This window comes from Parus major, chromosome 2 (genome assembly GCF_001522545.3).
Source record: "Parus major isolate Abel chromosome 2, Parus_major1.1, whole genome shotgun sequence".
In the NCBI taxonomy this organism is placed as follows: domain Eukaryota; kingdom Metazoa; phylum Chordata; class Aves; order Passeriformes; family Paridae; genus Parus; species Parus major.
Window position 1 is genome coordinate 42,433,747 of NC_031769.1, and position 26,044 is coordinate 42,459,790.

General features: G+C 38.3%; 1 protein-coding gene across 7 annotated transcripts in view; it reads left to right on the top strand.

Annotated features, from left to right (window-relative positions):
• Positions 1-26,044, top strand: part of ATP2C1 (ATPase secretory pathway Ca2+ transporting 1) — a 65,392-nt gene that overhangs the window by 10,711 nt on the left and 28,637 nt on the right. For 2 of the 7 annotated variants that reach the window (XM_033511932.1, XM_015617948.3), the window contains 3 exons: positions 22,686-22,796; positions 23,698-23,814; positions 25,358-25,447. In XM_033511932.1, the coding sequence (XP_033367823.1) occupies positions 22,686-22,796; positions 23,698-23,814; positions 25,358-25,447 (318 nt within the window). Of the gene's footprint in view, positions 1-8,135; positions 8,228-8,435; positions 8,453-8,694; positions 9,014-22,685; positions 22,797-23,697; positions 23,815-25,357; positions 25,448-26,044 lie in introns of those variants that run through there. The other 5 variants (XM_015617951.3, XM_015617953.3, XM_015617949.3 and 2 more) reach the window with 5 other exon arrangements.

Sequence of the window (26,044 nt, forward strand, 5' to 3'; positions counted from 1 at the left end):
TGCAATAAATCTGAAACTCATCAGAAAATATTTGCTAAGAAGTTCCCATTGGGATCAGAAGCCATTGTGTGCAGGATTGCAACAATGAAGTCACTTGTCTTTTTTCTTCAGTGTAGATGTACCTCTTTAGGTGGCCTAGGGCTTGGTAGAGGAAATGGTAGTATTCCTTTTGCTACAAACTGCAAAAGGAAATGCTGTTTTAGAGGTCTTGGCAAGTCTGAAAATGGACTTTATTTTTCCTCACAATTTTCAGCTTCTCTGCTACACTTCTGTATTTTTATGCTTTGACCCTAGGAGCAGTATCTTAGATTACACTTTGTAGGATGTAACAGCTGAATTGATGCAAAGCTTAATTTATTCAAACCTAGCTCTCTCTCTTTAGATATTGCAGTGAGGTTTTGGATAAAACAGACTTTATAAACAGGAAAAATTGCAACACCAAGGTTAGTTTATTCTACATCCTCTATTATCTGTCCCTGCAAGTGAAAAACAGCATCACTGCACATAAATGTTGAAGATGTGAGGCTGTAAACAGCCAAAGATCAAGCTTTCAAAAAGGGAAAATAATTAGGGGTGGAAACTGTGGGAGATATGAAAGATGAATTCTTAAAAGCACCTGGCTCATGAAATCTGTATCTAATGAAGAAAATACTCCAGGAGTCCTGTTTTCCAACTCCAAGGGAAGCAAAATCAAGATTTTGGTTCTCAATGCATACACACGTAAGTGATTTCTGATTAATCCATGTTACTACTACAATGTCAGAGGCTTCCAGTGATTGTTTTGGTTTTTTCCCTGGATGGATGATTTTCCACACTTGAATGACTGATGAATCAAAAACATTTACATCTTAGTATCTTTTTATTTCTGCATAATTAATAAGTCATAGATATATGGCTGGATAGATTTATTATTTGGTATAAAATAATAATAGATAAACTAATGATAAGCAGATGTATGATTCAGTAAATCATAGATATAATAGCAATCATATAAATATAAAATGTACTATATATTTGATGCAACATGATAGATACGTTCTCATAACAGTATCTTAATACAACCTAAGATAATCTTCTGACCTTAAATTTATTATATGACATATGAAAGAAGTAGGATAAAAAACATGCCTCTCATTAGATATCTAGATATTCCGGTCAAGTTTTAAATTGTATATGGGAAATTCAGAGTTAAAATTTACTTTAAGCTGAATTTCAAATAGAAAACAAGATTTTCGCTGATTTATCACAACCAGTTTCTCTACTCTATAAATAGAGTTGTATCCTCAGAACTCCTCAACAGATATGGATTAGGCTGGAGGCCCTCAAAGATGGAATGGGAACTGCCTAATTTTTTTCCTGAATAAGAAATGTTTTTTTTTTCCCTTCCTTCTGAAAAGGCAGTTGTCATGCTGAATTGTACTGAATGTCCCCACTAGCCAGATGGTGGGGAGGAGGGCCTACGATACGAGTTTCAACTCTTTTTAAATTAAATCCTCCTCTGGTGCTTCTTGGCTTGTTGCAGATGCACAGAATGCAGCTGACATTAGCTGCTGAATTACTGGGAGACAGAGGGGCACCTCAGGGCTCTTTTAACCTTCCCGTTGCGACAGGCTGCTAGAATATACTTTCCCAATTCATATGATACAGCTGTGGGGTTTATCCCTCCCATAGCCATTCTTGTCACTTTCAGCTGGGGCTGTATCCAACCTTTGGTGATGCATGAACTGAATATGTGATCTATTATTTAGAGTCAGGCTACTAAAGATGGTGATGTTGCTGGGTAATATTTTAGCACCTATTTTCAAGAATGACAGGAGCCTCCTTTGAAATGTGTGTTTGTTTTTTAATTCCCTTGTGCTGAAGTTTGATATTCATTAGCAGTGGTATGGAAACACTCTCGAGCACTTGCTCCCACCTCCACTTTGTCCTAGCACAAGCTTTTGCAGTTAGATAGGGAATGAGGTCACAACAACCTTGTTAAATTTGGGTATTTTCTCTAAGTGTACTTTACTAAGTTTCTAAATGTTACATAACCTGTGTGCGCAGTTTTTATTCCTCCCCCCTGCAGCCTTATTGTTAACTTTGACTAAGAAAGCATCTGAATATAGATTTAGACTCTGATTTCACCATTTGGACCTATCTTAAAGTTAGGGGTCTTTATGACAGAGAACATAGTTGCAATAGAAGCATGCTACATTAATTGCTTTTATCAGTAACCTTTACCACCTTTAAAAATGTGACTTCAGACCACTCCTTTTAAGACATAAGGGAGGAAAAAATTCTCAGTATTTTTGACGCCATTTACATGAAAGTTGTAGTAATACTAAAAATAAAAAAGTATATAGACTCTCCGGTAAAACAAAAGTTTGTAATGAATTCCTCCCAACCCGAAAAGCTGCCACATGCTTTCACTTGATAACATTTTTTGGCTCTGAGTCTGAATAAAATTTCATAGCCCAACATATTATGCTTAAGTGTGTTATCAAACAAATCATCATATTCTTGCCAGGAGCTGAAATTGTATAACTATGTAAACATCTGTTTATTAACTGCCAGCTCCTCACTGAGTATCACCTTTGCCCTTTTTTGCTCTCACCCATAGTCTTGAAGAACAATTTCCAAGAGTCTTGGCAAGCTTACTTGTCTGTAATATATGCAGCATTCCTGAAATTCTTGGCACATTAACCTTGAATCAATTCAAATGAAAATACTTTGCTATTGCTGTTTTTTTTTAACTGTTTATAGTTTCATTGCCGAAATGTCTTTATTCTCCACCACAGCTTGCTAAAATGTAACTGAAATAATTTACAAGTAAATGCCTTCTTTGCCATGTAATAAATTGCAGTAATCCTTCAGAAAGACATAAACCTTTACTAGGGAAGAGTTTTCCACCTTCTGCTGTATTCAGGCCACAACATGATGGTAGCTGCAGCTGGCAATGCAGAGGAGTGCAGTCTTTGTCCTGTAGCAGACATCCTAACAAGGCATTTTTCCTGCCTCAGCCAAGACTTCCAATAGTATCTTGCTTCACAGCATATTCCAATTATAGAGCACATGTTTCTTGGCTGTCTTTTACAGTCAATGTGAAACTAGATCTTTACTTCACAAAATGTCTCTGGAAATGTGAAGCCTCCAGTAGATGGGATAGAGGCGCTCATGAGAAGCTACCACATTAGCAGTGAAACTTTTACTGGAGTAGTTAGGTTTGAAAACAGTCACTGAGGGGAAAACAGAAACAGCTGAAGAGCTCTGTGAGGCCTAAATAAAGGGAAGGGAAACCTCTCTGGAAAATGTGCAATTAATATTTTTAACTATTTCAAAATAGTGCAGCTGAAGGAAGAAAATAGGAGATGAGTATTGAATATGTGCATGAGATGGAAGGTATTAAAGAAGTATGGAAGATGAAATGCAGGTTTGAGATAAGGAGATAAGTTGAGTGCTATGGTCAGAAAATTAATTAACTTTGTCTTTCCCTGAAGGATAGATCAAACCTGATTTTCTTGAATGCTCTGAGTATACATTCACAACAGTTCAAAATGATTAAAGGTTTTAGTCCTGGCACTGCTCTACACTGCCTGACTCCACTAGTTCTGGGAGTTCAGCAGTAGAGCCTTTCTTGAGGTGGGCTTTCTTCTTGGCAAACCACTCCTCCTGAGCTGGGTTATCAAGAAAGGAGAATGTCAAGGCCAGTGCAGAATCAGCAGAAGGGCAGTCACAGAAGCCTGATTTTATGTCAGCTTTAATTGCTGTGGTGCTGCACCCCTTCCCTGAATGTACAATATTGGTAGCGATGCTGCCTAGGGATGGGATGGCATGGTTAAATTCAAGTGTTTTAAAAATCAGCGAAATGTAATTTAAGACTCCCATAAACCAAAGTTCTTTAATTAGCATAATTGCACAGTGTCAAGACAGGGCTGAGCTAAGGTAATTTGAAAATGTAGTTATGTTTCATACATCTTAAGATGCTCAGAATTATAAAATTTAATGAGCACTTATTTCCTCTGGGAAAACTGCACCATTTTTCTTCTTTTAAACTTGAACTGATTTTACATACACACACACACACACACACACACACAAAACATTTGAACTTTAGGTGGTCTTGCCTTGGGTTTTTCTCTGGAGAATTCAATTTGGAGATGAAGTGATTGCTTCAATCTGCTATCAGTTGAACAGCATGGATGGAAAGGATGTGGAGATGAAATTTGCAACACAGGCTTTACAAATGACTTGCCATTTAAAGCATCTAAATGAGAAGCTCCAGTATCATCCCTCCCCTGTCCTGACTCCAGTCATACAAGAACTCTGTAGAGGACTGTAAAAGCACAGTGAGTTTTTGACTTCCAGATGAAAGACAACAAAAATTGTGATTAAATCAAATTGAAGTTTGTCTTACTAGAAACCAGTTTTTTTTCTTCCATGAAAGCAAATTTATTCTCAGTGTATTGAGAGCTGTTTAAGTTATACCTAAAGCAAAGCAAGCAAGTAGTGGAGAAGCCTGTTTTGACAGAAGGATCATATATTAACCCTTTTGGACCCAAACTGAACTGCTATAGAAAGCTTTGTCCAGATTAAAATATTATCAGTGATATGGCTCAGGAAAATGTCTCTTGTTGTAATGTATAAATAAATTCTTCTGAGATTAACAAAATTTGTAACAGATTTCAGTAGCTGACTCAACATTGACAGGCTTTAAGCAAATTCATCTTGAGAAGGATACTATAAAATAATACTTTAAAATAATCTGTAAACTCACTTCAGAGCAACAAGTATTTCAAGTGCTGTTGTGGTCTGACAAGTGACTTCAACAGAATTCTGTGTAATAAATCTCTAATCTGTGAACCATGCAGTTAAGGTATCCTTGTTATGTTTAAAATACATTTTACTGCTTTTGGTAGTGCTGTAGCACATGGGAGACATTGAGATGAAGCTGAATTGATTGAGACTAAAGCAAACCAAGTTCAGTTTCCCTTATAAACAAGCTGCAGGTTAAGGCCTATCTGTTTAATGCCATTAGAGTAAATTCTCCCTTTTTTGCTTCCAACTGATTGATGGTACTTCCTGGACTGTAATGAATTTTCTACTTTTTAATTTTTCCAAGCTTTCCAGAGGCCTTTAATTCTTCTGAAGAAATATAAAGGCAGCTAAAAACTGGGGATGAGGTGGTGGTGGTTGGGTGGCAGGAACTCTGTTTTATTGATGCAGAATACCAAGGTAGTGCTGTGTGGCACTAAAACCTGGTAACACAGCAAGAGAAGGAGAATGCCTGGGGCAGGAGGCTGCTTAATTTACCATTGAACACTCATGAAACTCTGCTCTCCTGAGTGTGAACCTATTTCCAGAAGGTTTGCTTGCTTTTATGAAGTATTTTCAGGGCTGTGAACTAGAGAGAAAAAATGCTAACAATCACCAGTGTTCAGTCTTTTTTCCCCCAAACTCATCAGTATTGCATATCCTTTCAAGTACTGTTTTTTTAAAAAAGAGATTCTAACTGTGTCAGTTAAAGACTGTGTATGTTTTTCTAGTTTGTATATGTATTTTCATTGGATTTCTTCTGTTTGGGCTAGACATGTTTGCTCACTGGAAATTCAGAGGAGCATTTCACTGCAAGATTTTTTTTCAAGATTAGAAGAAGTAAAACAAATATTATTGTAATTTGTGAGTGCAACTGGCTATGACAGATTACCGTAAGCAAAGCCTTGTTTTAATTTCAGACTTATCTCTATAATCATATTTTAATAATGTGCTGTGGTTTGCCAAATAATGCCTTTGCCACACACTTTAATGAGGCTTCCTGAAGATATTAAGGCTGTCCTTATACTCTTGTGTATCAAGCTCACATTAAGGATGGGATTTTTGAAGAAACAACATTTAGCAGCAGTTGTAAACAAAATACTTTGAGCATTTTTTATTAAACAGCCACTGTTTGCAGGTGTGGAATATGGCAGAAATTGTACTATAATTTTCAAGGATGGACATAGTCCTTGTATAATGCTGAAGAGGCACTTCCCAGCTGCCTGGCAGCATCACAGGCTGTAATATTGGCAGATGTACATAATGTGAAAGAGATTAAGCCTCAAAGATGAAACTTTTTCAGTTGTTGTTATAGAGTATGACTTGCTTTTGACTTCTTATGAGATACCTGAACTCAGAATGCTTCTCAGTATGCAGACTTTGTCACACATATTTAGGTATCAATTGTGAACAATCTCAGTAATGTTCAGGACCTATCACTCTTCTCCCCAGAACTTTTCACAATGTAAAGAAGTCCAAACATCTTGTGGATGTAAACAGTATTAGGATCTACAGGCTTTGTTTTTTTCTCCATAAAATATTTACCTAAGTTTTTAATATTTAATGATAGCATATGATATTGAAAGCAAGACCTACCTGTTTTAACAAAGTAACTAAATATTTTTTCTTGTTGGGTGCATGGATTTTGTGTAGAAATTGTGGCATTATAACTGTGGGCATGTCACGAGTATCTTGGAAGGGTTCTTAGTATGCTTACATATAAGTTAACAGAAGCACTGTCTTGGAGAACAGTCATTGCTACTTGTAGTGGGATACTTCATGGAGTAACCATGGAGATACTCAAGTAACATGGCAACTACATGGGACAGGCCAGGTAATCTCAAACTACTAAACCCGCCTGTCGTCACCTTAATTTTCTGAATATAAATATTTGGAGCCTTTACTTTAGGGCAACACTTCTAACTCTACTGCTCAAAATATACTGACGAATCTATATTACATTAATACTCAAAGTTATCTTCAAAAGAAGCAAGGATGCTCTTTAGCTTCAAGAAGCACACTATTATGGGTTGTGAGATTAATTTGAAATGTTAAAATTCAGTTCTGTTAAATGCTGCTTATGAACTGACAAAGACTGAGTTTGGTTTCTTCTGCTGCTTAAGAAAAACAAAGTCAAGGTGACAGATCATTAATCATGAGATGTCAATGCAAGTGCTTTTTTCAGACCATGTTGTCACAGCTCTTTTAGAAATGGGATGTAAAGCCTACAATTAGCACATCTTCATTAGATTTTGACCTTGAAAGTTGAAAGGTATTTTGTTCTTACTAGTAGTGCACATCAGACCTTAAATTAAAATTAATCATCTCAGTGGAAGTTACTTTTACTTAAAAACTTCCCCAGCTGAAGAACTCAGCATTGCAACTATAGTTTCAAATAATATTTCTTCGGTGTCTAAATGAACATAATTGAGTTGATAAAGCATTTTTTCCCTCCAGAATTCAGCTAGTTATTAGGGTTGGTGGTTCCATAATTGGTAACTAAAACCTGCCTTTAAAAGTAGTTGCCTGATGTGTTTTAAGATTTTGTACTGAGTCGATTTTTTTTTTTCTGCTAACATTTACAAGAATATGATAATTTGGTGGCGCAAAACCAAGCAGGGTTGCCAGCACGTTCTGTAACCCTAATAGGAACTACCGAAGGCCTTAAGATGCCACTGGGGAGATTCTCATTATTAGAAAGGAAAAATTCACTTTTAGGGTGATCGGGCATTGAAATAGGCTGCCAAGGGAGGTGGTGGAGATTCACCATCTCTGAAGTGTTCAAGAGGAGTCTGGACTTGGCACCGAGTGTTACCGTTTACGGGTCTCAGAGGTAGTGCTGGGTGCACACTTGGACTGGATCGTCGAAAAGGTCTTTTCCAGCCTCGGTAATTCTGATTCTACCCCATGTGCGTGACCCCGGTTTTCATGGCAGGGCAGCAGAGCAGCGCTCTGAGGCCAGCGGCAATGACGGGGTTGTTTTCCCACGCCAGGAGGGCCGGCCTTGGCTCCCGGCGCTGGCGCCGTGCCCGGTGGGGCCGAGGGCGCGGGCCGGGCCCCTCAGCACAGCTCGCTCCCCGCGCCGGCCGCTCAACGCCGCTCCCGGACCGTGCGGCTGCTGCCCGGGCAGGGGGCGAGGTGGGAACCGGGCGGGCGCCTCCATGGCTCCCTGCAGGGGCCGGGCGTTCAAACGCGTTTATATTCCACCGCGGCGCGGTTGGGCTCCCGCAGCCTGCAGAGCTGCCCGGCGCTGCGGGTGAAGCCGCTCCACCGTGCGGGGGTACCGGGGCCCGGCACCGCGCGGCTGCCAGCGGGGAGCGGGCGTGTGTGGGCTCCGCCCGCCCTTCCGCCGCGGCGCCCCGCCCCGTCCGCCGCCTCTGCCCGCGGAAGTGAGCGGAGCGGGGATGCGGCCGCGCCGCCCCGGCGCTCCGAGGTGAGCGGCGCGGCCGGGCGGTGGGGCCGGGCGGCGGCCGTGCCGGAGCTGCCGCTTGTCCCTCTCTAGGCCGCCACCGCCGGCTCCCCCGCGCTGCCCCGCGGCCTGCGCTACGGTGCGGGCGGGGCCGGGGCGGCCGAGGGGGCTGCGGGCGGGCGTCGCTTCGGGCAGGCAACGCTTCCCTTCGCCGCTCCCCTGTCTCCCGCCTGGCGCCGAGGATGCGGGGTGCGGGCAGAGCGGGGAAGGGGGGGTTACTTGGGGTGAGGGTTTATTTTTAGGAGCGAACGCCCCTCCCCGGGCGGGACGAGGCTGTTAGAGGCGCTGGTGGCGAGGGGAAAGCGGCGGCGCTGCTCCTCCGTGTTGCTGGAGCTGCTGGGCGGCTAATTAATCCTAATGCTCATCCTCGGTGGTCTCTGACAGCTCTGCGGGCTTCATGTGTGTGCGTGTGCCGCTCTGCGCTGGGCAGCCTATACGGTTTTTTATTTATTTTTAAATTTTTTAAAAAATTTTTTATTTTTTAATAATTTTTCCTCTTTTAGCGTTGGTTTCTCTTGCAGATGTTGCTGCAGGTGGGGGCAAAGGGAGCACTGTGATTGCCTGGGATCTTGGGGCATTTCTGTCTTCACCTTTCTGCTCCCGCTCCAGCGCTGCTGTTGCTAAAGACTTTTGTAACTATCGACTCAAGTACAATTTCGATGGAAAATGAAGGTAAAGGTCTCATCAGAGTCACTGACTTCATTGGAGCTAAGAGGATTTTTGCATGCAATTTGGTGACAACTCCTACTGGTGCGTGTGTATGTTTTACCGTTCCAGGGGTTCACAGGGTTGCTCTCGTGTGTTAATCTTGTGGTAGGGATTTTGATCTGCATTTCGAGGTTTAAGATTTGTAGCATCATCGTTTTTCTTTATTTGTGCTGCTGCTTGTTGAACTAATTGTCAGACAGATTTTATTGTCTCTTGACAGATACTCAAAGCATCTATTGTGCATTTAGTGCTCTGTGTGTATGGAATAGAAATATTTCATTTAGACAGAAGCTTCTTAGAATTAGTTGCTTAGTATTTGCTTAGATTATATGATTCTCTTTAAGTTATATTTCAGGGTGAAATTTAGAAACATTAGTTGCATTTTACTTTGAAATATTTTGTGTATTTATATGTTCTTGAAAATGACTCAAATTTGCTCTCTTGGACAATATTTAATTAAAAAGTGACAGTGAAGTTTTGAGTACTGAAAGAAGTTGCTCTATTGTGCTTTCCCTTTCTCGTCTTGTTTGGAAATTACTTAACATGGGGAATTGTTTCAGTTTTTTTCCTGTTGGGCTTCACTATGCTCTGGGAACCTTGAAAGCCCCTTTGCATTGTGACAGTGATTGTGAACTTCACTGATTTTTTTATCTTTGTTTGTTTCTATTTGACTCTGTATGTTAAAAATCTCTGAAATTTATTGCTTTTATTACTAAATATAAGAAAAGAACCATTGATACCCCCCTCCTTAGGTCATCACTGTTCTTTGAAGATGGGTGGAGGTTTAAGTAGCTTCTGGATTTCCTTTGCTATAGATTGTTACATGTCATGTTAGGTGCCTCTTTTCCTCCCATTCCTGTCTGAAAAGAGGAGTGGTTTTTTTTATGGTTTGACTTGAATGAAGAACTGAAGTTAGATTGAGTGGCAGACCTAAGCTATTTTTTATGGTTGGGTATTTTTCTGTTTCAAAATATGGTTGTCATGGATGACTGAAAGCTGTGGTAATGAAGTCCAACCCATGTTGAAAACTACATAGGTTGCTGTCACCTGGCATTTCTGAACTTTCTTCTAACTTTAAAATCACGTAAGAATATTTTAAATTCTATTGATCATGGCCTCCAGCTGGATAATTGTAAAGAAGAGCGTTGACCTTGTTAGGTAGCAGGAATTTTGAAGTGCACAGAGCAGCTCTAGAAGATTGGTCTTTGTTTTTAGAGGCTGGATTGCTGACAGAAGTGGGGTCAGTGCCTCTGAATTGCAGTCACTGTTGCAAGTAAGAGGGTTTTGAATGGGCAACGCCCAGGAGCGGGGGCAGGCAAGCAGAGATAATACCACTGAATAGAATTACACTTAAGGGGAAAAACAGTATCTGTGTGCAAAACCCAAATGGCAGAAAGACTTTTAATGCCTTACAATTCTGTTACCAAATAAATAGTATATCATAGATGTGGTGTACAGTTGAGTTGTGTGTGATAGTCTGTCTCTATTCTGTTCTTCCAAATGCACAAAGATGGCATTTCTTATGGAATAAATAAACTATATATAAAAATTAGTAATATTTGTATGATTGAAATATGCATTTGATTATGTTTTAATGTATTTTCTCCTAGCTAAAGCTTTTTAAATATTATTTCTAAGACAGAAATAAAGGCTGTGATTTGTAGAGGGTTTTCAAAATGGGGTAAGCTTCTGGGGGTAGGAGAAAATGATGTATGATAAAAAGACTGAAGTGGTTCTCTGAACACATGAATTACTTCTTCTCCACTATTTCTGCTCCCATATCCCTCCATCTCATAATTAGTTGAGTCTCCAGATGGGAATGGATATTTACAACTGTGTACTGTCTGTTTTGGTGTTCTTGGTATTTCTGAACCCTTCTTTTTCTATCTGTGTGACATTTTAAGGCAGCTAGACACCAACACCTTCCGTATGGGAACTTTTTAGCACTCTTGACGTTGCTTAATGTATTTTTTTCCTGGCAACAGCTGAATAATCTTTGTAATCTTGTAGAACAAAGATTGCATTTAGAATATTTTAAAGCTTTTTTTTTTTTTTTGTTCTTCAAGTATGTGTTTGGAAAATCTCTTAGATTTGGATATTGAGCAAGAGGTGGCAGATTGTGGTTTTTTCCCTCCTGTATTTGAATGAATATTCAAGAAGGGGAAGTGATGAAATTGTTAGGAAAACTGATGTTTTTCTGTGTTAATTCAGTACTCATAAGCAGTATTATGTGTTTATGTCCAGGCTAGTTAATGTTTTGTTCTGAGACTTTGTGGTTCCTGTTGGGTTGATTGAACTTCCACAAAAATTCATGTTTCTCATGGTAATGAGGAAGACAGAATTTCCCATCATAGGAGGACTTCTGCTTGATAATAAAACTGTGAGTTAGAGGATTGATGTTTGTATTTCCATTTGGGAAGATGGAATTTTGTGACTTCTTTCTGTAAGAGGTTTTTCTTAAACTGTAGGCAGTTAAGGAAATCTTGCATAGGTGAAACATAATTTTGTAATTTTTGGATTTCTCCATTGGTATCTCTGGGGTATTTAAAGTAATTTTCTGTAGTATAGTCTTAAATTTTTTTTTCTTCCTCTTATCAACATATTTTACATTGTGACTTAGGCTGTTTGTTTGAATGAGGATTATCTTGTAGAAGTCTGCCTTTTAGTCAAAAAATAAAGAACACAGGTTTCACAGGTTTTAGGTTTCATAGACTTTGAGCTTCTTTGAGATCAGACTGTGATGACAAATAGAAATTGTTAAATAGGAGTACTCTTTTGTTATCAAGACCTTAGGTAGGATTTGTTTTCAAATCATGAAGACCTGAATAGAAGAGGTCAAAGTAACATTTTCCTGCAAAAAAGATTTTCCCAAAATGATATGGAGGGTTGGTACAAAAACTCAGACCAGACTTGCTGCACGTAATGAAACACTGTGGTGATTTGAAAGTCCTCCTTAATCCTCATTGTTTTGAGTCCTAGATAATTTTAGCTAATCTTCAAAGATGATGGTTGACTTCAGCCTATGGTCCATAGTAATTTCAGGATAATTTTGATGTTTGGATGAAAAGGGAGATGTAAGTGAAGACTGTTTTATTTCTTAGAAAAAGGTACTTTAGTGCTTCATAAAATCCTGACAAATTAATAATTTTTTGTTTGTCTTACACTTGAAGTGAATTTCCTAGTGAGTTTCATAGGTGGTGGTTTTTGGTGTTTTTTTTTTTAAATGATGAAAATGGGCTTAGGTGCTGAGCTATCAGATTGAAGATCAGTGCATAGATTTTGGGTTTTGGGGGCAGTGAGTTTTAACACCCTGGACTGGCTCATCATGGATTAGGCAGCCGTAAGTACTAATGAAAGGGTGGAGCATGTGTACATGCAACAGACAAGAGGAGGAGGGGAGGGATGCCTGCAGCAGCAGTGGCTTCAAAACAAATTAAATGGTTCCAGAGTGGCATCATCAGTTGTTCATTAAGTAATATCCAAAATAATCAGACTGAAATTTGTGATGGAAAATGTTGGAGATTCTGAAATAGACCTGGAGTTATCACAACAGTTCAAGTTCATTTTGGAATGTGAATTCATGAAAGATGACTTCTTAACAAATTAGTAGGTGAAGCAAGAAATTTCATATTCATTGATTACAGTTTTTTACTATTTACAGCTTGTAGAAAGCTAGAAACTAATACTTTACACTTACATTGGCAGAAGTTACATCTTTTGAGCTTAGAGGTTAAGGTGAGAAAACAGAATTTTACTTTCTTTTTTTTAAAAAAAAAGTGGGAATCTTCACTCAAGACCAATTCTATTCCTATATTTAAACAGTACTTTGATAACTTAAATAACTGCTAAGGTAATATAACTCAGTTTTGCATTAGAAACATATATTTCCTTTTTAAATGAACAGTCAGAGTCATCTTTTAAACTGGTTGATGAAGCATTAGATAATTTTAGCCTTTTCTTTCCCCTTTTTTTCCCATGCAGATAACTTTGAAATGTTTATATATAGTAACCTGGAAGTGATTTAACGTGGTGTCAGTTTGAGTTCAGATGTTGCAGAATGTATGTTTAGTTGTTTTGCTCCCTCTGTGACTTCTTTACTTGGAGAGTTTATGGCATAATATTGTGGTGAGGCAGGAATAGCATTGCTGTAAGGAAAATGCAGACAAAATTCAACAAAAGAGAAACAAACATTTTTGCTTGTGTTTTTGTGGGGAAGAGTGGCAAATAGGTAGTGATTTTTAGCATCTTGGTGTGCTTTTCTGTAGGACTGAATAAAAGGGTTTCCTTATTGCTGAAAAAAGATCCTGCTTCTGAGCTGTGTTCCTGCACTAGAGTTGTGTTGACTCTTATGATTGTGGAGTTTGTCTGTTTGTTATGGTTGTTTGTCTTTTACAGGCTTGGCAGAAGGTTAGGCCAGCCCTTCCTTCCCCTTTCCCTTGTTGGGCAGCTTTCTTTTGAGTTTGAAAATTTAATGGGTTCATGAAATGTTCAGGTAATGTTGGAAAAGGTGAGGGGCAGAGGAGTGAGACCGGTTAGCTTGAATCAGTTCCTTATGTAATCATGTCTTCCATTCTGTATCAGTTTACCCACAGACCATGGTGGAATATTGCAAGAGTGGCATAAGTTAATAAATAGAATTTTAGTTGTGAGATCTGCTTTTGATCTGGTGAAAGAGTTCAGATGATACCTAATTGACATTGGGTGATAAAATTGACATTTGCAATGTGGTTTGTAGAAGCTGGAAGGAATGACAAAGTTACAATGAAGAGAAGAGAGGGAAAATAAAACGCAGTAATTAAGGTATAAATCTGGGACAAGGATCTGTTTCTAGTTATTTGTTTTGTAAACATTCTTCACCAAACAATTAGAAAGGATAAAGTGGATAATGGGTTAACAGATGGTATCTACAGAATCTTTTACAAAGGCTTTTAAAATATTTGTAGATCATAAATTTTCTGCAGCACTTTTTTCTGAATATATTAATTCCCCCAAAAAAAACCCATTGTGAATACAGTGTTGCTGCTTTCTTGATACTAATCATAAGAAAATTTATTACCATAAGTAGAGTAATTATGCAGTGAGTTATGTTTGCATTTAAATTGACACTGACATAGCTTGGCCCTGAGAAGTGTTGTAAACAGTAAGTTCAGTATTTTTTTACTTAGAAATTTATTTTGTTACTTTATGAAGAGACTGCACAGCTGTCAAAGATATCATCAACTATGGGGCCTTGAAACTTCATTATTTTAAACGAATACTGAGAGAATATTTTTATTGGTGTTTTTCCTCAATCCCATTATATGGCAACTAAATTCTGCATGTCATGGATACATTAGTAGCATATCACAGGGTGATAAAATTCTTCATTTTAGTGTTTGCCATTCAAGTGCCATCCTTGATTCAGAGAAGCTCAGCACTTCAGAGTGTTATGAGATACAAGCAGGCTGTTGGAGAGCAGCCATATGATCTTATTTCTAAGCTTAAATGTTCTCTTCTAGAAAGTTAGTGGCTCTCTGGTAAGATAAATGACTGATACTTAGACCAAAAGTTTTTTGGCCTTTAGCTTCTAAAGGGCTTCCTGTGAATCAGGATTTAAGCTGAAGCAGGAGCTATTTATAGAGTCAAATGAGGTATGGCCAGCAGTGCTCTCTCTTCCTGGGTTGATGAGTTTCTGAACGGGTAAGCTTTGATTTCATCGAGGCACTAGCATTGATTTGATCATTTTAGTGTGTGCTTAGGATTGTTTATCTTTTTGTTCTTCTGAATGATAAGTAATGATAAATGTAAGAAATGTCCAAGCAGACTTTTCCAGTGTTCAAGGAGTTTTTTTGAACAGAAAGATTGAAAACTGAATATTTTGGCCAACCAACTACAGATAGGTCTGAGGTGTTTGTCAGTGCCTTCTTGATAAAGCTGATGCCATCTCCAGGCTGTCAGCAATGAGGCTTTAAACTCATCATAGTACATCCTCCAGAGTACGGATAAATGCTCTAAATGGTAAATCTTTTGTAGAAATGAAACAGAAAATGTCTTTGGCATTCTTAAGCTTCCCCTGTATTCTACATTAAATAACCTAAAGGAAGATAAAGTGGTGTTGGAGGTTTAGTTGGACTTTTTTTGCCATTACTCTGGCGGTCCACAGCACTGCAATCAGGTTAAGGTATGATTATCTTTGTGAAATGTTTTCTCTAGCTAGAGAGTGGGCAGTTGTCACTCACAAGGTTTGCAAGATAACCACATGATGTATACTATGATTACAGCAAACTGTCCATCTTTACTCTTTGCTGCTAGCCTCAGTTGAACTAGATGTCCTACTTTGTTTTTTATATTAAAGAAGACATGGGGAAACATCTTGAAAGAGTAAAATGTATTCCAGTTGTGGAGACATGTTTCTCAGAGACTGTTCTTGGAAAGTATTTTTAGGACTTGAAAATAGTTCTTGAGCTTTATAGACTATTGTAGAGTTAATAAATTGCATGTTAAATGGAGCATCTTAGTCTTTATTGCACTGCCTGAAGTAGATGTGGTTGGGGATGGGTCGCTTAAATATTTTATGACTTTTAAGGTAGGACAAATCTTGAGATTTAAAATGATCAGTGCCAGTATTCAATTTGTGTTTCTTACTTGATCAGAAATGCCGAAGTGTTGTGTATCAAAGAGTATGGTTCTTCATTATGGTTGTTTTGGATATGGATATGGTTGGATATGGTTGTTTTTGATTTTGGCCACAGTGAAAATCCTAAGCACTGCTGAAGTGGTACTGGAATATGAGGCAGGGGTTTTTTCAGGCTTACAGAACAGCTTAGCAGGTTGTTCTCATAATTTGGGTGTTTATATTGCTTTGGTTAATGGGTGGTGTCTTGCCCTTTTTCTAGAAAGTATTATGAAATGATACACAATAGCAAGGGGCTGAAACTGTGACCTCCCAGGATAAAATTACTCTTCAAGGAGAACTCATTTATGTAAATTAGTGTTTTTCTTTCCTTCTGGCTTTTTAAGAGTCAGAACTTTCTGTGTGAACTTCCTTTGATGTGGGGGCTCCTGGTAAATGTTTTAACTAGAATACTGTTGAATAGGAGCAAATGTTTTTTGACTGTTAGAATACAGGGTTGCTGCAGCTGTTTCCCCAGAAGTGAAAAATCATCACACTTTTCCAGGGGAATACATTAAAAAAAAGACAGTAGACAGTAACTTCAAAGGCTTCAAAAAGTATTTCTTTTCTGAGCAAACAGTGCCTGGTAGAAAACAAGAGGCTCATTAGTTTGCAGACTTCAGTGTCTCTTGGGGTGGGAAGGGACAACTCTTTGCAGTGGCAAGTAAAATACTCTTTTTGCAAATTGGTCATGGGTGTTTGTGTTGAATAAGTGCTGGCCCTTCTTGTTCTAAAAGCCTTACTTCCCACAGAGGTATGTGTCAGTTTAGTGCTCTCTGACCAGGTTCTTTTGGATAACCCACGTAAGGAGGGTGCAACACTGAACTGTTGCACAAAGTGGGCAGCAGAACTGGTGAAGGTCTTGAGCACTAGTCCTGTGAGGAGCAGCTGAGGGAGTTGAGGTTTAGCCTGGAGAAAAGGAGGCTCAGGGGAGACATTATTGCTCTCTAGAACTGCCTGAAAGGAGGTTGTAGCCAGGTGTGGGTTGGTCTCTTCTCCCTGGCAACTCATGACAGGACAAGAGGAGATAGCCTCAAGCAGTGCCCAGGGGAGGTTTAGATTGGACATTAGGAGGAATTTCTTTGCAGAAAAGTTGATTAGACACTGGAATGGACTGCACAGGGAGGTGGTGGAGTCACTGTCCCTGGAGGTGTTTAAGGAAAGACTGGACATGGCACTCAGTGCTGTGGTCTGTTCACCGTGGTGGTGTTTGGTCATAGGTTGGGCCCTGATCTCAGAGGTCTTTTCAGCCTAATTGATTCTGTGATATCAAATGTGTGTGTTTGAAGATATTTGATGTTATGTGGGTTTTTTGATTTAGCAGAAGGACATATTCATATTATGTTTTCAGTATATTTTGTAAGGATAGGTTGCAATTAGTAAAATGTAGAAACTTCAATACACAGTTCAAACACAATACCAGTGTGATTCCCATTTCCTGTCTCTGTAATATCTGCACCATTGTCATGCTGGGCATCCCTCATCACCAGAAAGGATCGTGTGGGTTGAGACCCCCCTAAGGTGCTCCTGAAATTTTGTCAGTGGTTCTGTGCATGTGATCACTGAGCAACGTGAGCCTGACCAGCATGGGAGGGGATGCAGACTCAGAGATTAGCATTCGTTTGATGAAATCTGGGAGGAACATTCCCACTACCGGCTGATCCACTCAGCTAACTGAGGTGTTTATCCAAAGCAAACGCCACCCTCCAGTCCCACTGAGTAGAGGTCAAGTCAACCTCTTTGCAACAGCTGTGTTATTTCCTGAGCTTCATGGGTGCTTCACCCTTGCTCAGCTCCTCCTGGTACAGGGTTTTATTGGTCAATCACCTTACTTGAGTATTTATCATATCTAAATTTACAGGAGTTAGAGGCTCATTTGAGAAGTTACTAGTTGCTAGTAAGTCATAGTTGGTCATCATGATTTAATCACGTTTAAGGTGCAAACAATTAAAGTGCAGTCTGTAGAGATAAAGCCTTTCTCAATGTAAATTCCAAATTTATCCACATAATTAAAATATAGATAAATTAGTTCAAAATTTATCTATATAAAAAAAAAATTATCTATAAAAAGTTCAAGAATAAGACAGTAAAAATCAGAGTTTACTTAAGGTAAAGTGTAGCTTGACTGCATTTATAGTTTGCGAACTTGATGGCACTGGATTTTATTTTATTAAGTCTCTATTTGCCAAACTCAGCTGCTTCCACGTGCGTCTTCTGTTAGCATAACTGGTTAATTTCTATGGAGATTTAATTCCTGTTAAAATCTGGTGGAATCTCACAGATAAAATCGAGTCATAGTCACAACCATATTCAGTATTTCTGGTTTCAAAATGGTCTGATGGCTCTTTGTGTGTTCCTCTGCCTTTCCTCCACTTTTGGAATCCTGCTGTTACTTCAGGGGTTTGCTTCTGGCTGTACATTTGGTCTAGGATTTACTGTAACTATTAAGTTTGCCTAATGCCTTTTTTGTGTGTGTGTGTGCTTGGCTTTTTATGTCTTGTCATCACTTGGCCATGGTTCTGTAGCTGGGACTCGGGTTGAGGTTCCAGAAGCACTTTGCCTTCTAGACAAAAGGGAGAGGGAAAGATGGCATAAATATCTAGTGAGATAGGTATTTTTAAGGTCATTGTTAGCTAGTGACTCTGTGGAATCACAGTTCTCTATTGTGAGAGAGAACTGCGATTCTGAGCAATTACCTTTTGAAATAGAGAGCTTGATGATACTTAAGACAGATAAGATAGTTATGCTTTAAAGAAGACAGTTAAAAACTTGCATCTCCAGAACCTCTAGCCACAATGTCATAATCAGCAGGAGAGGATTTTGGAGTGCTTCTTCATATCTGATGGAACTGATGGAAAAAAATGGATTACTTATATTCTGGGTAGTCCTTTCCTTGAAGATGCCTTTTGAATCTAGACTAGATACCTAGAGTCTTTGCCTAGTGGGAACTGTGTCCAAAGACTGTGTGCATCCACAGGGAGAGTCAGATATCTGTGCCCACTAGTTGATCTCTATTACTTGTGTGCTTTCAGGATTCCAGGCAGTGCAGAAAAGGGAAGCATTTGGTATTTAAGTATCTTACTGTATGCATGGGTGTCTATGTTGCCCCTGTACACCTTCTTATCCTGGTTCTGAATTGTACAGACTTGGAGAAGAGTGTGCTTTTTAGGATCTGAGCTGTTTAAATCTTTCAGTATCACATATAGTTTGATCATATAGAAAGTTCAGGAAATGGGAAGCTTGTACATGTCAGTCTGGTGTTCAGTGAAATACCTTTTATTATGTTGAATGCTACTATTTTTTTCAGTGTGGGGAAGGTAGATAAAAAAATGAAACCTAAAACATACTGTGGGTGAAGAAGACCTTGTTCTTTTGGGATCCCAGTAAAAAAAGGCGTGAACACTTGAAAGGCAGATCACTACTAATAGCTGAGAAAAGGCAGTGGCAAAGTATAAAATCATATGTCCTTTCTGATGCTGGGAATCCCGAGATGATATGGCTTTGGAAGGATCTCTGGTCAGGGCATGGCACATGACACATTTTTCATTTACTGTTATGGGGTTTTACAATACAGAGTCATCCATCACTGATAGTAGTCGAGTCTGGAATGAGAGCTTTGAAGTGTCCTGTGGACTACGTGCCCTAATATCCTTACCTCATTAATAAAACTGCAGTTCCTGAACAAGGTGCACATAATATTTCAAGTGGGAAAGACAGCATACTGTACACATACTGAAAATGAAATGCACATTGATTAGTTACACATTGATTACGTGGACATTCATTAATTGTGCTATTGATTAGACACAGCATGACTCAGTAACGATCACATGGTATCTGCAATAATCATGTACCTGAATGTGGATCACTGACTGCTCACACAATAATAATCTTACAGGCGGCTCATTACAAACAAGTTGAAAGGTCTTTGTAGTACTTGAATTGGCTTGAAAGGGGTTCAGTTTTACAGGGATTGATGGGACAGATTCAGACAGGTTTAATGAGCTTTTCAGATGGACCTGAAGGTTCAGAAGGAATCTCAAAGAATCAGAATTTCTTTCAGTACCTCAACTTAAATTCCATTGTTTTGTGAGCATCTGGGGTTTTTTTCACTTTTGCTATTCTCTGTAGATTTGTTTCTCTACTACGTTTGTATTTCATACTTGTAGGTCAGTTGAGTAGCTTTATGTAACATTTGCAGGGCTTAATATTAGCTAATTAGCCAAAGTGTTTTGGTCACCAGTTTGTCTAAAAGTAGATTTTGCAATGAGAGTGTTCTAAATTTTTAGACTGTCCCTGGTGAATGTGGGTCCTGCCATTTGCATTCTCTGAGCAAGAAGAGCTAAAATTCCCTTTAAAGATAATTGTAAAAATATATTGATGTCAGTGAGCCCTACTAATGGGTAATGGGTTCATCCTGCTAAGCTGAAAAAAGCAGTGGTAGAGGTAAGCTGTTGATACTTCATATTGGTCCTGGTAGAAGGAAGTTAGGTAGGCTCTTGTAGCCTATGAGGAAGAAGATACAGTAACACATTGCTGTTAACTAGAATTTTCTTCAGAGAAAAAAGAAGGGAACTCAATTTCTGGTAATTTAAGCCTTCCAGACAAATTTGTATTAATTTTGATAAACATCCTTTGGTCACAGTTCCATGGTCGTATGATTGATGCATATTTCTTGGCCTAGAACTTATGTGTGCTTTGGAAGTGGTCCAAGAAAAGCCCTTCCTGAGGCAGTGATTTATTTTTGTTAGTTAGCATCCTGCTGCTTTGTTCCTTAGCTGCAAGTGTGGAATGGAAAGCTGTAGACATAGAAGCTTCAGTGGTGATGTGTGTGCTCCCTATCCAATACTTGACATTGGCCATTATAATTTCTTAGCCCGCATTTTCTTTATCCATAAAAAAAAACTTGGCCTGCAATGAAATACTGAACTATTTTAAGTTATCAGCCAATGAATGATGGAAAATTAATTGCAGCATGGGATGGAAAGAAAATTTGCTCTATGTGGGTTGTCTCCTTTAATGCAGAGGTTCTGGGAATAGCTTCTGTTGGATATCTTAAAAGGTGTTGCGGAGGCCCAGATCTCTGGTGGGCAGCAGTGCAAAGGACTGTAGAGAGCGCTTGCCAACAGTATTGAATAAGTCATTTTTCTAGTTTTGTGGAAGTAAAAGTAAAAGATGCATAGTAAAAGCAAAACAATTTGCTTGAATACAGTTATTGTAGTCTAGCAGATAGCAAGCACAGCTGCTTTTTGGCCCTAAGTCTGTTGGTATAAGCCACTTCATATTTTGTGAAGGGAACAGTGATTGATTTCTCATTGGCTAAGCAATTGAAATTTAATTTGTGGCAGTGTTAGATATTTGAAGCTGTTCTTTTCTGAACTACAAGTATAGTTTAATCTACAAAGATTGTAGAGGGTTTTTAGAAATTAGATGGGGATTCACCCAGAATTATTGTACAATGTGTAATTCTGCTCTGGTGAAAGGAGGTTATAAAAGACTTTCTGAGCCTTTATCTTTCTGATTCTGTATCAATTTTTTTTGTAGATTTTTTTTTTCACCACATGCAGTTCAGCATTCTTCATAAAAGTGGGAGATAATATGAATGAAATAAATTCAAAATGACTGTTTTTTTGAGTGTGTCACAAAAATGTCAAAATAAGCTTTGTTATTGCACTGTAGTTTTGTGCTAATGGAGATTTATTTGGAAAATAAATCTGGTCTCTGAGAGAACCTTAACATTTCTTTTCAAGGATATTTAAATAACCTTAAATATGTTATTAGACTTACTGAAGTCCTAATTGATAATAATAGGGAAATGACCAGTTATGTGTCCTTTTTTTTGGAGTTGTTGTTTGTGTTTAGCAGTGCTGTCAGTTGCTACAGGGAAAAAGATTTTTGTCAGCACTAAAATTTGTAATGGCTGTCAGTTCATTTCTGCCTGCCCTTTCTGGGAAAGCATGGTTGCTCAGCATTTTTGTTGAGAATGTGGAGTCATCTTGGCCAAAGTCATATATATGTTGGTGGGCTTGTTTTGGAACAGCACTTAGGCTTAATGGTTTTCTGCCCTAAACTGGTGTTTGGTAGCTACAAAGAAAATGAGCTACAGCAGTAGAGTACATGGCCAACAGTGTGCATTATAGTAAATTAGGACTGCCTTTTTTGGGACATAAAATGCTGGAATCTTTTCATGTGTTGTCATCTTTAGGTACTTGTATTTTAAGTCTCAGCACCCATAGAGGAGATATATACAATACAGTAATTATTTCCAAAAGCATAAACCCACTAGTTGAAATTCTGTGCAAGTATAATGTGAATTATACTGTGGCCATTTCTGTGGTCTGCATGCTTGTGTGTTAGGTCTCTTCCAGTTAATGGTGGGGGGATGTGTGTGCAGCATGATGTATTAATTGTGAGTGCACTGAGACACCAGGAAAAAAAGACTATGACTCCAGCTTCTCATGAATCAGAAAATCTGAAGTTTCATTAAATATCAAAGCAGTGCTGACCTATGCAATCAATGTTGCTATTGTGCTCTACTGCAGTTCACAGAATTTTAGCTTCCTGAAATTACAGAAAACATTGCTTTTTATAGCACTGATTTGAAGCTTTTGTACTGTAGTCAAGTTTTATGGCTTCACTTGCATCTGTCCTCTTGTTTGAGGTTTTCTTACTGGTGTTTCTCCTTTTTTTGTGTACAATAAGATGTAAATAGGCCTACTTAGAGTACCTTCATTAATGACTAGAAAGTAGGAGCAGGAAGTGAAATTTATCTGGAGTGACTTTCTGACTAGATATTGATGATAATGAGCTAAAGGATTATTAAGTTAGTTTGCTGTTAGGATCTTTGATTGTTACAGAAATTAGTGTTCTCACTCGCATGTCCAGTGTTTCATTATTGCAGGTGGTAACTGCATGAAAATAAGCTGAATTGTAGATTATTTAAGTGTGACTTTTATAAAAAATTGCCTTTGAGTGGTATTAATACTTACTTGCTCTGGCATGTGTTGTTTAAAATGAAAAAATAGCACTGTCCTTCCCTTCAGACTTTGGTTTTGTTTCTAGGTTGCACGTCTTCAAAAAATCCCTGATGGTGACAATGAGACAATGATTCCTGTACTGTCTTCAAAAAAAGCAAGTGAATTGCCAGTTGATGAAGTAGCAAGTATTCTGCAAGTAAGTAACTTCTTCATATCTAAAGAATTTCCTGATGCTGGCAAACAAGGACAGATCTTGTAATTGAAAGTTGATGCATTATCATGCAGTTTGATGTTAGCTTTTACCTCCTTCTAAAAGCAAGTTGATTTTTAAATTGTTACTAGAAATGCTCTAATCTCTTAATATTTTTTTAAAAATTGGGCATTTGCAGGGGGAGTGAGATTCAACTTGAAAATGTTTGGATTTGTCTGCTTTGAAAATTGCAATTTGTTAATAAAAATCCTAGAGCCAGTCTTGCTATAAAATTCTGTCCTATGTTTTTCTTTTTTTATTGCTTTCATTTCTCTAAGGAATCTTTAATGTTCTTAATTTATTTTGGTAGCCTTCATCTTAAGTGGAGAAACAGGACTGAGAAAGCTACCCATTGACAGATTTATGAACCATTCAATCTGGGTTAATTTTCATGATAGATGATCTTTTTTCATTTCCTGTATGCTTGACTGCTTGAGGAGTACACCATGATAAATGTTGGTCACTGACAATTCAAGATTTTGTAGCTGTTGCTGTCATTTGGCTGAGTCACTGAACTCCTGACATAACCCTCAAGAGTCTGAAGGGTGCCCACACTTTGGTTTGTGGTAGAATTTTTTGCAGGGAATATCAGCAGTCTTTTACAGATATGAAGCAACATCTGCTTCTGTAGTTCTTCTGTGAATTTTTGATTGAATCCCTTAAATACTGCCAAACAGAATTTTAAATTAGTAGTTAGCTTTTTTTGTCATACAGACATTAATACCAAGCTTGTCTTTCTGGTGTTGCCTAAATTTGTATAATCTAAGGCTTTGTATTTGGGTGTGAGAATTTACACTAGCTTCTCAGTGTAATTGCTGACTGTTTTATTCTTTGCATATTTTAATAGGCTAATCTTCAGAATGGCTTAAAAAACTGTGAAGTTTGTCATAGACGGGCATTCCATGGATGGAATGAATTTGATATTAGTGAAGATGAACCACTGTGGAAAAAATATATATCCCAGGTGAAGATTTTTGTCCTTTCTGCTTTTAGGTTTTAATACTTTTCAGTAGTTTTGATCTTTATTTTGTTTTGCTTAGCTTTTGTGTACATGAACATATTTTGATAAAAGTGAGAAAAATCTAATAGAGTGGGAATCTACAGCTTCTGTAATTTATATCTAATTTACCTATTGAAAAAGCTTTTATTTAGGCATATACCTATAAACATGATGATGTTTTCATTGTGATTTGTTCTTAAATGTGTATTCATAGCTGTCCAAAGGGTGCCATTCATAACTAGCCTGAGGGCTAGAAAAGCAGAATAAACTTCCCTGTAGTCAAACGTGGTCCTGAATTGTACTAAGGTCAGAGAACAATTCATGTGACCGTTGGTAAATATTTAAATAGAATGTGAAATATGAAGAACTTGATAGGAAATTTCAAAAAGTGAAGCCGCTGCCTTTGATCTGAGGGTGGAGGTGGGACCAGCCTTGATTCTGGTGTTAAGCAGAACTGGCAAGAGTGAAGTGTGAATTTGTTTCTTACCAGTGTGATGTATCTCAAACACATATATACATACCTGATGTGAAGGTGTCACTACTTTCTCCTGCCTGCCCATCCCACCCCCTAGCTGTACACAGATGATTCTTCTAATGAATTTATAACATTAAACATTTTGGTCAGTGTTTGCTGCACCTTGGCTGTGCAGCAGTGCAACCCTGCAGCTGGAGTCTGTGGTTGATTGTGCTCCTTGGGAGAGATTAAAAAGATTTTCAATGCTCTGATGATGGTAGTGGAACGGGAGCACATCCCATCCTGGCTGTACTCTGGCATTAATGCTTTATTTTCAAGAGTGTAGGGTCAATTACTCAGATACATCAGAACACTTCTAAGGCATATTGCCCAGGCTATTTTCAATGGGATTTATTAAGATTCATACTCGCTTTGAGTGTGCTTATCAGATCTGCTTTTGGAATGTTCTTCAATTGAATTGTAGGAATGTTCTTTTTTTGTAGTGTTTCTCAAAAAAATCACCACGTTAGCAACCAGCAGTCATAGAAGCAAGATCATTCATTGTTTTGCCCTTAAAAATCTGTGGAAATCATATGATCTGAAAGGAAAACTTTTATCTCGGAAAACAAGAAATCATGAATTGAAAATGAAGAAATATGTTGCTACCTTAATAGTGATTACTTGCTGGAATAGGATCAGTCTTTTACCTCAAAGACATTTTGAATGTATTTCAGGCTTCTTTTTGTATGTTTAAATACAGTATAAACAGTTATAGATTATTCTTTTTGCATTTAAAATGTGAATCAAGAAATGTAAGAAACATTTTCTTCCTGTTACATATTGAATACAGTCTATTCAAGATCTTTATTTAAAAGAAAATGCCTCAAGTAAGCATCTGAACTGTAGAGCTAGCTTTTCTTTGCACTGGTAGGTTATAAATATTTTAATAATAGAATAATATGTTTCAAAAATAGATCTGGTATGCTTTGAGGGGTAGGTAAAATGGCCTATCTGTCAAGAGTGTGGCTGAATTACTCTTCTATTTCATTTCAGTTTAAAAACCCCCTTATTATGCTTCTCCTGGCATCTGCAGTCATCAGTGTTGTAATGCATCAGTTTGATGATGCTGTCAGTATTACTGTGGTAAGCAACCAAAATTCTGCCTTGGTTGGGAGTACTTGGGAATGTGTGACCACAGGTGTGTTCAGCATCATGTGCATGCCAGTGTGGGGTGGGATCACTTGATTGCAGTTACTGACTTTGATTTGTGTGTTATAATTAAATCCGTTTAGTTCGGGACTGGATTTTGTTGTTTTTTTCTCCTTGATTGATAGCAGCAATACATACCAAAACACATCCATGAATAATTTTATGGCTGCTTCTTGCATCTTTTCTATTGGTTAAAATGCCTGTCTTTAGGCATTTGTTCAAAGAAGCAATTTTTGGCGTATTCTGTGTAATTCTTATCTTAAATTATGCTTTAATTTCAAATTAAAGCCAACAGAAACCACCTGTGAATTTACTTGAAAGATGTAATCTTTTAAAACATGAAGAAGTAAAGCCTGACCTGTCTAGAAACCCCAGAAGATAGAAGCTGAAATAATAGATTTTTTGTAGAAGGTTGCAGTTAAATAGGGTGCTAAACTAGTGAGCCAAATATAGTACTCATAACTGTTTGTCACTGCAGTTGGCACAGAGGGGAAGACTGTAACCCTTTGACCTTCTAGGGGTGATAGGTGG